The sequence below is a fragment of the Rattus norvegicus genome, chromosome 10 (assembly GCF_036323735.1).
Source record: "Rattus norvegicus strain BN/NHsdMcwi chromosome 10, GRCr8, whole genome shotgun sequence".
Taxonomy (NCBI): domain Eukaryota; kingdom Metazoa; phylum Chordata; class Mammalia; order Rodentia; family Muridae; genus Rattus; species Rattus norvegicus.
In genome coordinates, this window is record NC_086028.1 from 101,781,236 (window position 1) to 101,794,894 (window position 13,659).

Consider the following 13,659-nt stretch of genomic DNA (forward strand, 5'->3'; position numbering starts at 1 on the left):
GCAGGTACCTGAAGGAGTTCCGCACAGAGCAGTGCCCACTCTTCGTGCAGCACAAATGCACACAGCATCGGCCCTATACCTGCTTCCACTGGCACTTTGTGAACCAGCGTCGTCGCCGTTCCATCCGCCGGCGGGATGGCACTTTCAACTACAGTCCAGATGTCTACTGCACCAAGTACGACGAGGCTACAGGCCTCTGCCCAGAGGGCGACGAGTGAGTGCCCTACCTGCCCGCGGGGGAGCCCAGGTCTCCTGGGTCAGATGCCCTCAGAGTAAGCGTGGGACATTTAGGGAGCTAGGCCTCCGAGGCTGCTTTGCGAGCCCGGCTACAAGCTACAGGTCAAACTTGGGCTCACCCCTGCCCTGACTTAAAAGGTCCAGCATTGGGAGTGGCTTCCATTTTCCTTTGCTTATATTATATGAAAACCAAAAGTCAGCCTTTCTTCCACTAAGCTCACATTTGGACAAAGATGATTCCCTGGATTTTCATTCACCCGACGTGTCCTGTCCCCATCTGCTGCACCATCCTGTGCAATTCCCACTGTGGTGGCTGCTGGGAGCAACAGAGCGTGCGTGCCTCGCCCGTTTTCCGATTAGATGGCCTTTGTTCTTGTTTTGAGACAGTCTCATAACAGAAACCCTTGCTGTCCTGAAACTCATTACATACACCAGGCTGGCCTCAAATTTACAGAGGTCCACCTGCCTCTGCCTCCCAAGGGCTGGGATTAAAGGTGTGTGCCACCACACCTAGCTTGTTGGATAACTTTAAATGTCTTCACAATTCCCTGTTCAGGAATTGGATATACCATTAATAAATGAGGTGGGAAACGGGGGCCCACCATTGGCCTTCTTCTCACTTGTTTCAGCCTCAGAACAGTACTAGGAACCGCTCCCTAAGTTCTGTGCAGTATTCTGAACTTTCCTACAGTGGCCGGCCTGTTTCACAGAGGTCAGGCCTGGCTGATCCCAGAAGCTTATTAAAGCTCATGGGACATGTGTACAAGTTTCAAAGTGTTGATTCTTGGATGACCCCTGAGTTGGGCAGCATTTGTTACCCAAACATGTTCACCCAGAAGTGTGTCCCCTAAAGTATCTGCCTGGGGCTCCAAGCCCTTCAGATCTTAGCACTCACACACAGAGCCCTGGTGGCCAGAGAGTTCATCCTTCTCTTCCTCAGTCTCCCACCACTGTACCCTCTGAACCATGGTGGCAGCCCTCAGCAGCTGGCCTCGAGGCAAAGCTGACTGACTTGGGATGCTGTATTGCAGGTGCCCATTCCTGCACAGGACCACAGGGGACACTGAACGCAGGTATCACCTCCGTTACTATAAAACTGGAATCTGCATCCATGAGACAGACTCAAAAGGCAACTGCACCAAAAATGGCCTGCACTGCGCTTTTGCCCATGGCCCGCATGACCTCCGCTCCCCTGTTTACGACATCAGGTAGGCTGAAGCTGAGTTGTGAGGAGGGGGTAGGGGGCATGGGGCGGGCGAGCTGCTGTAGCTGCTCACCTCCAACAGGATAAAAGAACTGACAGCACTGTGTTTCCCATTCTCTCGTGCTCCTCCTCCTCCCCACCCTGTGTGTCCTTTCCTCTTCTCCCAGGGAGCTCCAGGCCATGGAGGCCTTGCAGAATGGCCAGACTACAGTAGAGGGCAGCATAGAGGGCCAGTCAGCTGGGGCAGCAAGCCATGCCATGATAGAAAAAATCCTCAGTGAGGAGCCCCGGTGGCAAGGTACAGGCAACTTCTGGTGGCCCCTGTACTCCCCTCTCCATAGCTGCTTGATGCCTTGGCTGGATACCACCTGCCTTTTCCAATGAAGCTGCCACGTCTGTTAGGAATCTAGCCCTTCATCATCCCATTTCCATTTAAATGTTTTGTTATAAATATTTATTTTATGTGTATGAGTGTTTTGTCTGAATGTATTTCTGTGTACCATGTGCATACTGATGGATGGTTGTGAGTCACCATGTGGTGCTGGGAACTGAACCCAGGTCTTCTGCAAGAACAGCAAGTGCTCTTAACCACCGAGCTATTTCTTCAGCCCTACTTCTACCCCTTCATTTCATGTCAAACCTGTCATTCAAAAGGCACTTGGAAGGGACTTTCCAGATGTACTGCATTCCTGGGATTCCCCTGGGTTTTCCCACACACATCCTCATCCATACACACACACACACACACACACACACACACACACACACACACACACACACACACACACACACACACACCATGCATGTCTACGGCCTGTAAAGATGTGATCCTGTTGATGCTTTCCTTGCGTGGGGTCTCAGCTCTGGACCCCTTCCCATTAGCTCTTCCATGCCTTCCCTACACTCTGCTGATCTTGGGATGCTCCAGCTCCGTCCCCTGACCTCTGCCCTCTGACCTTCTGTGCAGAGACTGCTTATGTGCTGGGGAACTACAAGACAGAGCCGTGCAAGAAACCCCCTCGGCTGTGCCGCCAGGGCTATGCCTGTCCCTACTACCACAACAGCAAGGACCGGCGCCGGAGTCCTCGGAAGCACAAATACAGGTCCTTTGGCCCCAAGAGGCCAGTCATAGGAGGGAGGAGTGGCAGGGAAGGGATCATGACTGAGGCTGCCACTGTCATGGTTCCCAATGAGGCAGGAAGCCAAGCCCCAGGGTTTACGGGCCCAGTTATGAGAGGAGGGGTACGGAGGATGGCTGAATGGTGGAAATCCTCCCCAGTTCTTGCCTGACGTCCATTGCTGATTCCTCAGGATGTGTGTGCTGGGAAGGGCCACGCCCGTGTGGGAAATGGGTTATGGCTGTGGCCTGCCTCCTGGGCTGTCAGAGGCTTAGTGTGTGGCTCAAGGGAACAAAACTGTCCTCCTTGGTTAGGTGGCCAGCTGGGCCAGAGGAACAGCCTGATGTTGTGCCCCAGTGAGATCCTTCCTCCATAGCTGATCTTACCCGTTTCTGTGCCTGACCTTGTGAGACAGGGAGACCAGGGTGGGCAGGATCCAAGTACGGGCACCAGCCTCACCCTCTCTTGCTATCATCTGATCCCTTTGTGTTGAACCAGGTCATCTCCATGTCCAAACGTCAAGCATGGGGACGAGTGGGGAGACCCTGGCAAGTGTGAAAATGGAGACACCTGTCAGTATTGTCACACTCGCACAGAGCAGCAGTTCCACCCCGAGGTGGGTCCTAAGAGGAGGGCAAGAGTGAGGCAGCAAGCACACATCCTGGTGCTGCCCTAGAGGAGGGGAGTCTGCTTGCCCAGTGTTAGCTTCTGGAGCGCCTGTGCCTCTGACTCCAGAAGGCGTGCACTGCTGGTGGGCTGCCCTAAGGTCTGAGGAAGAGGTTGGTGATGAGAAACTGAGTGTGTGGGGTGTGCCTGTCACCTCAGGGCATGAGATGGTGGGCAGGGCAGTTATGAATTTAAGGCAGGCATAGTCTATATGTATCCTTTCCCCTAAAAAAGAAGTCGGTGGAGCCGTAGGGGAATGGAAGGGGCTGAGGTGCAGAGGGATTCCAAGCCATCCCTGCCTCAGTCAGTGCAAGTGTCTGCCTGGGGTTGAATTTGACCTGATTCTGCTCTGCTCTGCCCCCTTCAGATCTACAAGTCCACCAAGTGCAACGACATGCAGCAGTCCGGCAGCTGTCCCCGAGGACCTTTCTGCGCCTTTGCCCACATAGAACGTATGTAGTTCCAATGACCCTGTCTTCCTTTCTCTCCCCTAACTCTGCTGAGGCTCAGCCATGGGACCAGTCCCTGGCAGTACCCTGTGCACAGGACTCTTCATCTGGGAAGTTGCAGCCCTCTAATCACTCCGGAACTCGCCTGGAAGCCCTAGCGCAGCTCCTAAGGGCCTGAGATAGATTCAGAGACTCTCGCCCTGCTGGGCTCTGAGTCCCAGGCAAGGCTGAGGCACTAAGCACGCACAGCCCCCGACCCGCTCGGTCCCCTGAGCACGGAGCTCTTCCTAGTGAATCGGCTTGGCCTCTGTAAGCAGAGCCATCCACCAGAGTGAAGGTCGCTTCATATGGTGTTCTTAGACAAAGAACTGGTTAAGTTAATTTTAGTATTTTACTTTGTTCAATATAAGATGATTTCATAGCTGGCCATGGTGGTGCACACCTTTAATACCAGCTCTGAGTGGGTGGAGGCAGGCGGATCTTAAGTTTGAGGCCAGCCTGGTCTACAGAGTGAGTTCCAGAACTATGTAGGGAAACCCTGCCTCAAACTTAATTAGTTAGCTAATTAATCTTTAAAAATCAGTATAGGGGGCTGGAGAGATGGCTCAGGGGTTAAGAGCACCGACTGCTCTTCCAGGGGTCCTGAGTTCAATTCCCAGCAACCACATGGTGGCTCACAACCATCTGTAATGAGATCTGATGCCCTCTTCTGGTGGGTCTGAGGACAGCTACAGTGTACTCATATATAATAAATAAATAAATCTTTAAAAAATTATCAATATAATTTTAATAAGTAATTAATTTAAAAAGTATTGAGGGGTTTATTGTTTTCATGCTGTCTTCACTGATAGTCATTTTTTAAAATAATTTTTAAAAAAGATTTATGTATATGTGTACCAGAAGAGGGCATCAGATCTCATTACAGGTGGTTGTGAGCCACCCTGTGGTTGCTGGGATTTGAACTCAGGGCCTCTGGAAGAGCAGATGGTGCTCTTAACCACTGAGCCATCTCCCCCAAGTCATTTTAGCCCCTAGAGTCCATTTCAGTGTAAGTCTGCTCGTTTCGGGTGCTCAGTGGCATCGGGTGGCTTGCAGCTGCACCGTGAAACAGCAGAAATCTATGACGCCGCCCGCGTGCCACAGTCCAGGCCATCTCTTCCATCATGAAGTGGGTGCTGGGGTCGACACCTCTCTCCCTTCTCACCCTCTTTCTAGGTCCAGCTCTGTCTCTGAGGGGAGAAAATGAACAGAAAGCTCTAGGGTAGTAGATGGGGGGCTCAGAGGTAGCTGGCAGCTGTAAGACTGGGACCATCCAATTGCAGCTTCCAGCAAAGCTGTTCATCAGTAGTTGGGGTTAACTCAGAAGGGGTTGAGATTCCAGCCTGCTGTCTCCTGTCCCTGTTGTCGCAGAAAACTAACCTGAGCTTCCTGAGCCTGTTTTCCTTTCCGTGAAGCGAAGCCCATTGTCTCACTCACACTTTGCAGTTAACTGTAGAATGTGCGATGCCAATGGAGATAGATAACTAATTACTCCAGCGGCAGGGGCATGCATGGCCTCCTTTGGAAGATGTGCAGGTGTATGTGTGCAGGGACAGACACGGCTGGGGGGCCTGCTGACCCTCACCCTTTCTTGCAGCGCCACCCTTAAGTGATGATGTGCCGCCTTCCTCAGCCGTATCCAGCCCTACCCAGCCGGGTCCAGTTTTGTACATGCCATCTGCTGCCGGAGACTCGGTCCCTGTGAGCCCCTCCAGCCCGCATGCCCCTGACCTCAGCGCCGTACGTGCCTGTTGTGGGAGTGAGTGGGTGGGCACCTTGCCTGCCCAGGAGCGAGCTCCTGCCTTTCTTTGCCCCAGGAGCTCGAGGCCCTGCTATTTGTCCTGGGGCCAAGGGCAAGGAGGTGGGGATGTGTCTTCAGAGCTGGCAGTGATCAGCCTCCTGCCACTCCTGTCTGTCAAATCCCTTCTGAGGCGCAGGGGTCCTCGAATGCTTATTGATGCCTGACCTTGGAAGCAGGGTTGGAGGGTGGCCATTCCCCTGTACCCACTGTGCCTGTGCCCATTACCAACCTGTCCTCTTCTGCAGCTCCTCTGTAGGAGCAGTGGCCTGGCCAGTCCACCTCACCTCTGCAGCTCCCCGCCTGGCCCCAGCCGCAAGATCTCAAACCTGGAGGGCCTGGTCTTCCCTGGGGAGGCCAGCCTCGCCCCTGGCAGCTATAAGAAAGCTCCTGGCTGCGAGAGGGAAGACCAGGTCGGGGCGGAGTACCTGAAGAATTTCAAGTGCCAGGTAAAGGACTCAGGGGCAGCAGAGGGTGAGGCCAGTGAACTGCGCCTCTTCTGTGGGACAAGAGCAGCCGAGCCTCGGAGGTTCAAGAGGTAGCACTGCCCTCACCCTCTCAGGGGCTGTTGCTCGCTTTTTCTTTATGAAGCTGTGGTCGCTCTGCCAAAGGCTGCATAGCTTTCCCAGAGCCATTGAGCCAGCCAGTGGGGACAAGATTATCCCCCTTTCCCTTCCAAACTCTAATGCCTAATAAGAGGACAGGACCTGAGGGCCAGGACAGCAGGGGACAAACCTGGGCTTGTTACCTAGGAGAAGGAGCCAACCTCCTGTTCAGGCTAGGAGGCAGAGAAGGGGGCTGGGAGAGGACATATGTATAGAGAAAGCTGGGTGGGGGAGGAGGAAGAGGGAGAAGGAGGGAGAGAAGGAGGAGAGAGTTTTGTGTGGCAGGTGCCCAGCCCTGCCCCTTCTCATCCCTGCTCTATCTCTCCAGTCTCGGTGGACATGGCAAAGTGAGGTGGATACTAGCCTTGGGGCGGCCTGGTTCCACAATCACTTCCTGCTCCCTAATTTTTCTCTCTCAGGCTAAATTAAAACCCCATTCGCTAGAGCCCAGGAGCCAAGAGCAGCCTCTGCTTCAACCCAAACAGGTACAGAGCTCTCCCTCCCATTCTGGCATCACTGTAGCTAGGACAGGCCCAGAGCCCCAGCTAGTATAAGCAAGTGGGTACAGTTTCTCCACAAACTAAGGTAGGACTAAGGGACATCCGACCCCAAATTAGAGAGGGTCGGGGTCAGGCTCTGGAGGCCCCTCCCCCCAGACTTACCCATTCAGCAGGAATGTTTGGGGAGCATCTCACCCCCCCTCTACTGTGAGCCTCAAGGGTAAGGAGCTAACGGCCTTTGGGTTCCGCTGTTCTGCCTATACCCATTCAACAGGATGGGCCTGGGGCAGCTCCCAGGCCTAGAAAGCCCTGGTCCCTTTATCCCTACCTGACCTCTCTCCTAGCCTCTGCAAAAGCTTCTATAGGCAAGCATCCCATTGTCTCTACCCACTCTCGTTGCAGGACGTGCTGGGCATCCTCCCTGTGGGCAGCCCCCTGACTTCCAGCATCTCTTCCAGTATTACCTCCAGCTTGGCAGCCACTCCCCCCAGCCCTGCAGGCACCAGCAGCGCCCCCGGCATGAATGCAAATGCTCTGCCCTTCTACCCAACCAGCGACACGGTAGAGTCGGTCATAGGTAACTAGGCAGGGTTTGTTTGTGAGCCTAGGACTGAACCTGGAGTCAGAGACACAGGGTGTTCTCAAGTGAGACGGGATGAGCATACCACGTACTTTAAACATCAGGCTTGTTGGGGAAGACAATCAGGTCCTCTGAGAAAGGGGAATGAGTTCAACACGGAGGGCCAAAAACAGGTCACGAAACCCCTCAGAAAGTCATGTCATGCAGCCTTAATTCCTTTATGAGGCATCCTCGGGAAGTGAAAGCTTGTGCATTTGTCCTAAGTGCTGACGGTTAGGGCAGTGCTGTGGACTAGTGCGACTTGGGTAGAATGTGTAAAGCCCTGGGTTTGGTCCTCAGCTCCAAGAGATAAAAATCAATGCCCCTTTCCCTCATTGCTTGTGCCCACTTTGTGCCAGGCCCCATGCCAGGCACTGGGGAAGCAAGCAACCCCATCCCTGACTGCTTCTGCTGTCTAGGAGGGAAATTGCACCTTCTCCTAACCAGACCAGTTCCAAAAAGACTGGTCTTTGCAGGTACCTAATGTGTATGGCCCTCAAAGGGCCAGAATGCCAGCCCTGAGAAACTCAGAATGAAACACATGGCCTGACAGAGGAGGCCACACTACTCTTCTGGAACTTGCTATGTAGATGGTGCTGCAGTCTTGAATTCAATCAAGTTTTCTCCTTGAGATGAGGTCTTGCTATATAGGCTGGCCTTGAACTTCTGGTCCTCTCGTCTCAGCCTTTAGAATTTGGAGATTACTGGCATACCAAACCACACTGGACTGGGTTGGATCTTGATTCCTCCTAGGGGCATCAAAGAAGAGTTCAGAAGAAGGGACACTTGGGCTGGACTGGGCAGGCAGGTGTCTTCAGGGTTGGTGTGGGCTGAAGTGCTAAGCAGAGAAAGGCAAAGGCCAGGACTGAATGAGGTAGTCAGGGCCAGGAAGCCCAGAGCCAAGGGTTTGTATGGTCCTTGGGAGCCCACACTCCAGTCTCTGTCCCTAGAGTCTGCCTTGGATGACCTGGACCTGAATGAGTTTGGAGTAGCAGCCCTGGAGAAGACTTTTGATAACAGCACAGTGCCCCACCCCAGCAACATCACAATCGGTACTGGCCGTGGGTAGGCCAGGACGGCCTGAAGGGTGCCCTGGGGTTTCACCTGTCCCACACGGCTTGCCGGGCCCTCACACAGCCCACCCTCCGGGTCTCTCTTACAGGCGGCAGTTTGTTGCAGAGCTCCGCGCCTGTGAACATCCCTGGCTCCTTAGGCAGCTCAGCCTCCTTCCACTCTGCTTCTCCATCCCCTCCCGTCAGCCTCTCCTCACATTTCCTGCAGCAACCCCAGGGACACTTGAGTCAGTCAGAAAACACATTTTTGGGGACCTCAGCGTCACATGGATCTTTGGGTAAGAAAGGGACTGGATAAGAACCTAGTGCCTTTTAGCAAATTCCTTTGTCTGTTCTGCCCATGACACATCACCCAGCGACAGGTTAGAGCCAGGGCTTCAGGCTGGACACTTTCATCCCGGAACCAGCATGGTTGGACCAGAAGTCAGAAGCCCAGCCTCTGTCTTAGCTTCCTGTTCTGTGGAATGGATGCAGTGGTCAAGTGAGGAGACTGAACATGCATTAGGAGGCTGGCGCCTGCAGAAGCAGTGGCCTCGGACTCCAGGGTGGAGGGAGCTCTTCGGTGCAGTTTTGGTGATCACACTAGAGCAGTTTAGTGAGCAGCGGCCTAGCAAGTACAGAAGTACGCAGAGCGTGTGGTGTGATCCCAGGGCCACACACACCCTTTGTCCAGTTACCCAGAGTTCTAGCAGCTGGTCCCGTCATCACAGATCATCAACAAGCAAGGGAAACAGTAGGAGCAGGCGCACCCAGCCTCAAGCCGTCTTCCTGACAGGGAGAGGATCAGAGACGCACATTAACCTGCCCAGGCTTTGCACTGAGGGGGCCAGAGTCTGAGTGCATTCCAGGCTTAGTGGTGAGGTGTACAGCATGGAGACTAGAGACGAGGCCACCACACTAGAGCAAGGCTGTGGGGAATTTCCCTGTGGCAGCTCATAGACACACAGCACTCACTCAGCAGAGGCCACTGTTGGGGTTGGGGATTTAGCTCAGTGGTAGAGCGCTTGCCTAGCAACCGCAAGGCCCTGGGTTCGGTCCCCAGCTCCGAAAAAAAAAAAAAAAGAAACAACAACAGCAGAGGGAGGCCACTGCCTTCCACAAACAATTCCCCGACCCTCCCTCGTCCTGCTCTCCAGTCATCTGTACTCCAGAGGATGGAGCCTCTGACGTTCTGGTCAGCCAGCCAGGAACTGACAGCTAGTCCTCAGGATAGGAAGTTAGGAAGTTGTATCCTGTTAAAAGTGAACGCTGTATCTTTCTAACTCCCACATTCTGGAAATGTCCACCTGAGCCCTACCCACTGGCCCTCTCTGTCCCCGGCTGGGTGACTCTCTAGCTCTGCTGTATCGATGCATCATCTCAGCCTCTGCCAGCAGCATACTGAGCGACATGGGTCCATCATAGTAGCTTTTGTGTACAGGTCTCTCCTGGCAGACAGGGTCAGACAGTGCACACTACAGGAGTCATAGCACAATCTCCTTTCCTTCCCCCCTCCCTCTGTCTCCCTCCCGCCCTCCCTCCCTCTCTTTCCTCTCTCAAAATGAAGCACAGAGGTCTCCATGAAGTGTGCACCAATCCATTATCTTCCGTTTTCCCAATGCGCTGATTTTGCTTAGAACAGAAAAGCCTGAAAGTCTGGTTCAGTTAGTGGGGAAGGGAGCAGGTAGAAGTGACTGGAGCGGTGCGTCTGGGGAGAAGGAAGCCAGCGGTAGATAAGGAGGTCGTGAAGCCAGGCTCTGTCCTGGCACCCAGAGAGCTGTGGAAGCTGATGGGAGGGAGGGAGGGAGGCTTCTGGAGTCAGGCTCTCAGACTCCCCTGCCCTGTCAGTGGTTCTCTCTAGGACATTGTCTGTCCTGCCTGGAAAAGAAGGAGATGCCCAGGCCCCTGCTGGTCTAGCCCTCCCATCACGGGAGGCACTGGCTAGTGGCTTTTGTCCTATCTGAACTTGTCAGTTGGGACCCTTTGCCACCTCTCACTGGGATGCAGAGACCTATGCAATAGTCTAACAAGGTACTGTCACAAATTGCTCTTCCACCCAGTCCTAACTCCAAGGCCATGATCAGAATCCCACAGGAAAGGATGCTAAGATTGACAGGGAGTGGCAGATAACACTAAAGTTTAGATCTGACTCAGCCGAGGACACCTTCACACACTCAGCAGTGTTCAGCCAGCCTGTGGCAGCCCATGCAGGGCTGGCCAGGGCCTGGGCCTAAGCCCTGCGCAGCTGATGTTCCTCCCCCCCGGGGCAGGTCTGAACGGGATGAACAGCAGCATCTGGGAGCATTTTGCCTCTGGAAGCTTCTCCCCAGGCACTTCCCCTGCCTTCCTATCAGGGCCAGGGGCTGCTGAGCTGGCCCGGCTTCGGCAAGAGCTAGATGAAGCTAACGGCACCATCAAGCAGTGGGAGGAGTCCTGGAAGCAGGCCAAGCAGGTACCGGGCCCCACGCCCACCTGCAGTACCCAGTGCCTGGTGGCATCAAGCCCGTCCTACACAGCAGGCTTTGGGTGGGGGAAGCAGGGGCTAAAGAACAGAACAAAACTACTTGCCCTCCCCCAACATGGGAGGACTAGTCTGGCCAGTCAGAATGTTATGGTGGCTGGCACTGCAGGCCTGGGACTCCATTTGGGAATTGTTTTTCGAGTGGCCCCAGGACCTCCTGCCTTTCTTTGCTTCTAGATTCTGAGTTAGGCCACCTGTCCAGCTGCCACCAGCTGCCTGGGATGCAGGCTAAGCTGTGAGCCCTGCCTTACGCCCCTGACACCCTATCTTGCTAGGCCTGGCCCCCTTCTCTGAATGTAAAGGGAGGGTCTGCTGAGGTCCTGGAACCTCTCTCCACAGGAAACAGCAGCCTTCTCCCTGACCCTCCCCAGACAGCAGGCCCCATAGCCAGAGTGGCCCACACTGGATCCTGGAGATGCTCTCGGAGGTGGGGAGGGCGAGGGGGCAGGGGCAGGAGGCCATCGTGGTGAGGCGCTGCTACCTATTGGGCCCACAGGCTTGTGATGCCTGGAAGAAGGAAGCCGAGGAGGCCGGAGAGCGGGCCAGTGCAGCTGGAGCAGAGTGTGAGTTGGCCCGGGAGCAGCGGGATGCCCTGGAGCTGCGGGTGAAGAAACTGCAGGAGGAGTTGGAGCGGCTGCACACAGTGCCAGAAGCCCAGACCCTGCCAGCCGCCCCTGACCTGGAGGCGCTCTCCCTCTCCACCCTGTACTCCATCCAGAAGCAACTGCGGGTCCACCTGGAACAAGTGGACAAGGTCAGCCCCAGCAGTCACAAGTATGGGTGGGACACGGTCGTCCTGTGCTTGGGCCTCAGGGAGCCCTGCTAGGCTGACAGTGATGCCATCTGTTGGGAGAGGATGAGGGAAGGAAAAAAGCAGTAAGGGGTGAGGGGCGGTGTCCAGAGCTAGTGACCTAAGCTGAGTCACGTGTCCACAGCGCTGTCTCTAGCTCTCCATACTCCAGAAGACATCCAGAAAGGCCAGGCCGTGGTGCCTACTGGTCCCTAGGGGTGATTTGCCTGATAGAAGCAGGAGAGTCTTAGCCATCAGTCCCCTTGGCATGTCCCTGAGCCTCATTGGTTTTTCTTGGGTGCCTAGGGTAAACTCATATATGACAAGAAGAATTAACCTCTGTCTAACCAAAGTCCTGAGGGTGGGAGCTGGCCCAGCTCCCTCCTCGGGCTGTTAGAGCTGGGGCAGCAGCTGGATCAGGAGCGGAGATGCTCTCACTTGTCGGTGGGACCCTGGGAATGTTGAGCTTTGGGCCTTAACGTTCCTCCTCCTAAGGATGCTAAAGTGAGAGTCAAGAGAGCTACTTGGTCAACTCGGGGCCAAGCAGGTGACAGAGAGCGTCCTAGTAACTGCAGTGTCCTATTCCCCACAGGCTGTGTTCCACATGCAGTCAGTGAAATGCCTTAAGTGTCAGGAGCAGACCCGGACAGTGCTGCCGTGCCAACATGCTGTGCTGTGTGAGCTCTGTGCTGAGGGCAGTGAGTGCCCTGTCTGCCAGCCTGGCCGGGCCCATGCCCTCCAGTCGTGACCCTGCAGACCAGGCCCAGGTGGGCCTAGACCTTTTCACCTAGGACTTTTTAAAGTATATATATGTATGTATGTATGTATGTACGTATGTATGTATATGTATATGATTATGTACATGTATACATTTATGTGCAGGTGTGCGTGGTGCCAGCGTGTGCACAGTGTCTGTGTGTATATCTGGACATAGATATAGACACACACTTTAAAACAGACTTACCAAGCACTTTTTAAAGAAGAAACTATTTTGCAGTCCTCTCCTGTCCCTTCCCCATCCTTTCTGCTCAAAGACAACGTCCCTCTTTTCCCACTGGCCTTTTGACAGTGAATATGTTTTTGTCTCTTTTTTTAATGTAGGAACTAACTATTTTTAACTTCTTCCTGGGGCCAGAGCAGGGAAGGATGGGAAGCTGGAAGAGTAGGCCGGCTCTGTTCATCCTGCCTTTCCGGGCCAGGGTCTGTCGGCCTGGACTCAGACCCCGACTTCCTAGCTGTGAGGGCTTCAGGCAGGTCTGAAACTCTAAACCAGACTAGCTCCTGAGTTTACCAAATATGTATTTAACTCTGGGGACAGCCACAGAGCAGGAGGCCGAAGCTACAGGCTAGCCCCACTCCCACACCTGGGCCCTTGAAGCTCCTCAAGGGTCAAGGTCTAGTTCTGTCCCTCAGGATCTTGAAGCCTGGGCTTCTCCTTGACCATTTCCTTCTGGAATCCCTACAGTAGCCTCTTTGACCCCACAGTCACTTGTCAGGTTGGCACTGCCCTCACCTGTCCCTGCCTCCTTCCCTCGGGCACACGGCTGTGGAGCCGGCAAGCTCCCTCCCTCTGGCAGCTAGCAGGGCGATTGTTGGGAGGAGTGCAGCGTGAGGACCAAGGGGCACAGGCCCTGCCCTTCTTGCTGGGAGGAGGTAGTATGCATTCCTTGGTGCTCTTTGAGTGCAGCTGACGTACTGCCGTTCTGGGCAGACGCCTGTGTGCATGTGTGTGCGTGCCTGTCTGATGTATATTGTGTTTAGCTTCAATTTTAAAAATTGTTCTGTACAGAGATGCAGTGAATTGGGAAAGCAGAGTGGGCGGAGGGAGGCAGCCCTGCTCCCAGTACTGGGTGTCCAGAGGGCTCGAGAGGGCTTCGAAGAATCCGCCCCAGCATAGGCCCCTCCCTTGGGCTCAGCACGAAAGGGCTTTCAATGAATTAAGTGAAAACTTTTTCTTTTTTTACAAAAATGAAAAAAATCAACAAACTTATTGAAAATAAACTATCAACTTGCAGTGGCTTGTTTGTGTGGGGTGGGCCTAAGGATGAGGACATCCAGACT

General features: G+C 54.2%; 1 protein-coding gene across 5 annotated transcripts in view; it reads left to right on the forward strand.

Annotated features, from left to right (window-relative positions):
- Unk (unk zinc finger) overlaps nt 1–13,612 on the forward strand; it is a 30,116-nt gene extending 16,504 nt beyond the window's left edge. The window contains exons 2-16 of one of the 5 annotated variants that reach the window (XM_003750953.5): nt 5–214; nt 1,269–1,445; nt 1,609–1,739; nt 2,409–2,544; nt 3,058–3,175; nt 3,593–3,677; nt 5,311–5,453; nt 5,760–5,960; nt 6,536–6,601; nt 7,019–7,193; nt 8,186–8,287; nt 8,398–8,586; nt 10,558–10,739; nt 11,305–11,562; nt 12,191–13,612. In XM_003750953.5, coding sequence (XP_003751001.1) covers nt 5–214; nt 1,269–1,445; nt 1,609–1,739; nt 2,409–2,544; nt 3,058–3,175; nt 3,593–3,677; nt 5,311–5,453; nt 5,760–5,960; nt 6,536–6,601; nt 7,019–7,193; nt 8,186–8,287; nt 8,398–8,586; nt 10,558–10,739; nt 11,305–11,562; nt 12,191–12,346 — 2,329 coding nt within the window. In that variant the 3' untranslated portion in view covers nt 12,347–13,612. Of the gene's footprint in view, nt 1–4; nt 215–1,268; nt 1,446–1,608; nt 1,740–2,408; nt 2,545–3,057; nt 3,176–3,592; nt 3,678–5,310; nt 5,454–5,759; nt 5,961–6,535; nt 6,602–7,018; nt 7,194–8,185; nt 8,288–8,397; nt 8,587–10,557; nt 10,740–11,304; nt 11,563–12,190 lie in introns of those variants that run through there. The other 4 variants (XM_003750954.6, XM_039087811.2, XR_005490797.2 and 1 more) reach the window with 4 other exon arrangements.
- Nucleotides 13,613–13,659: the final 47 nt, after the last annotated feature.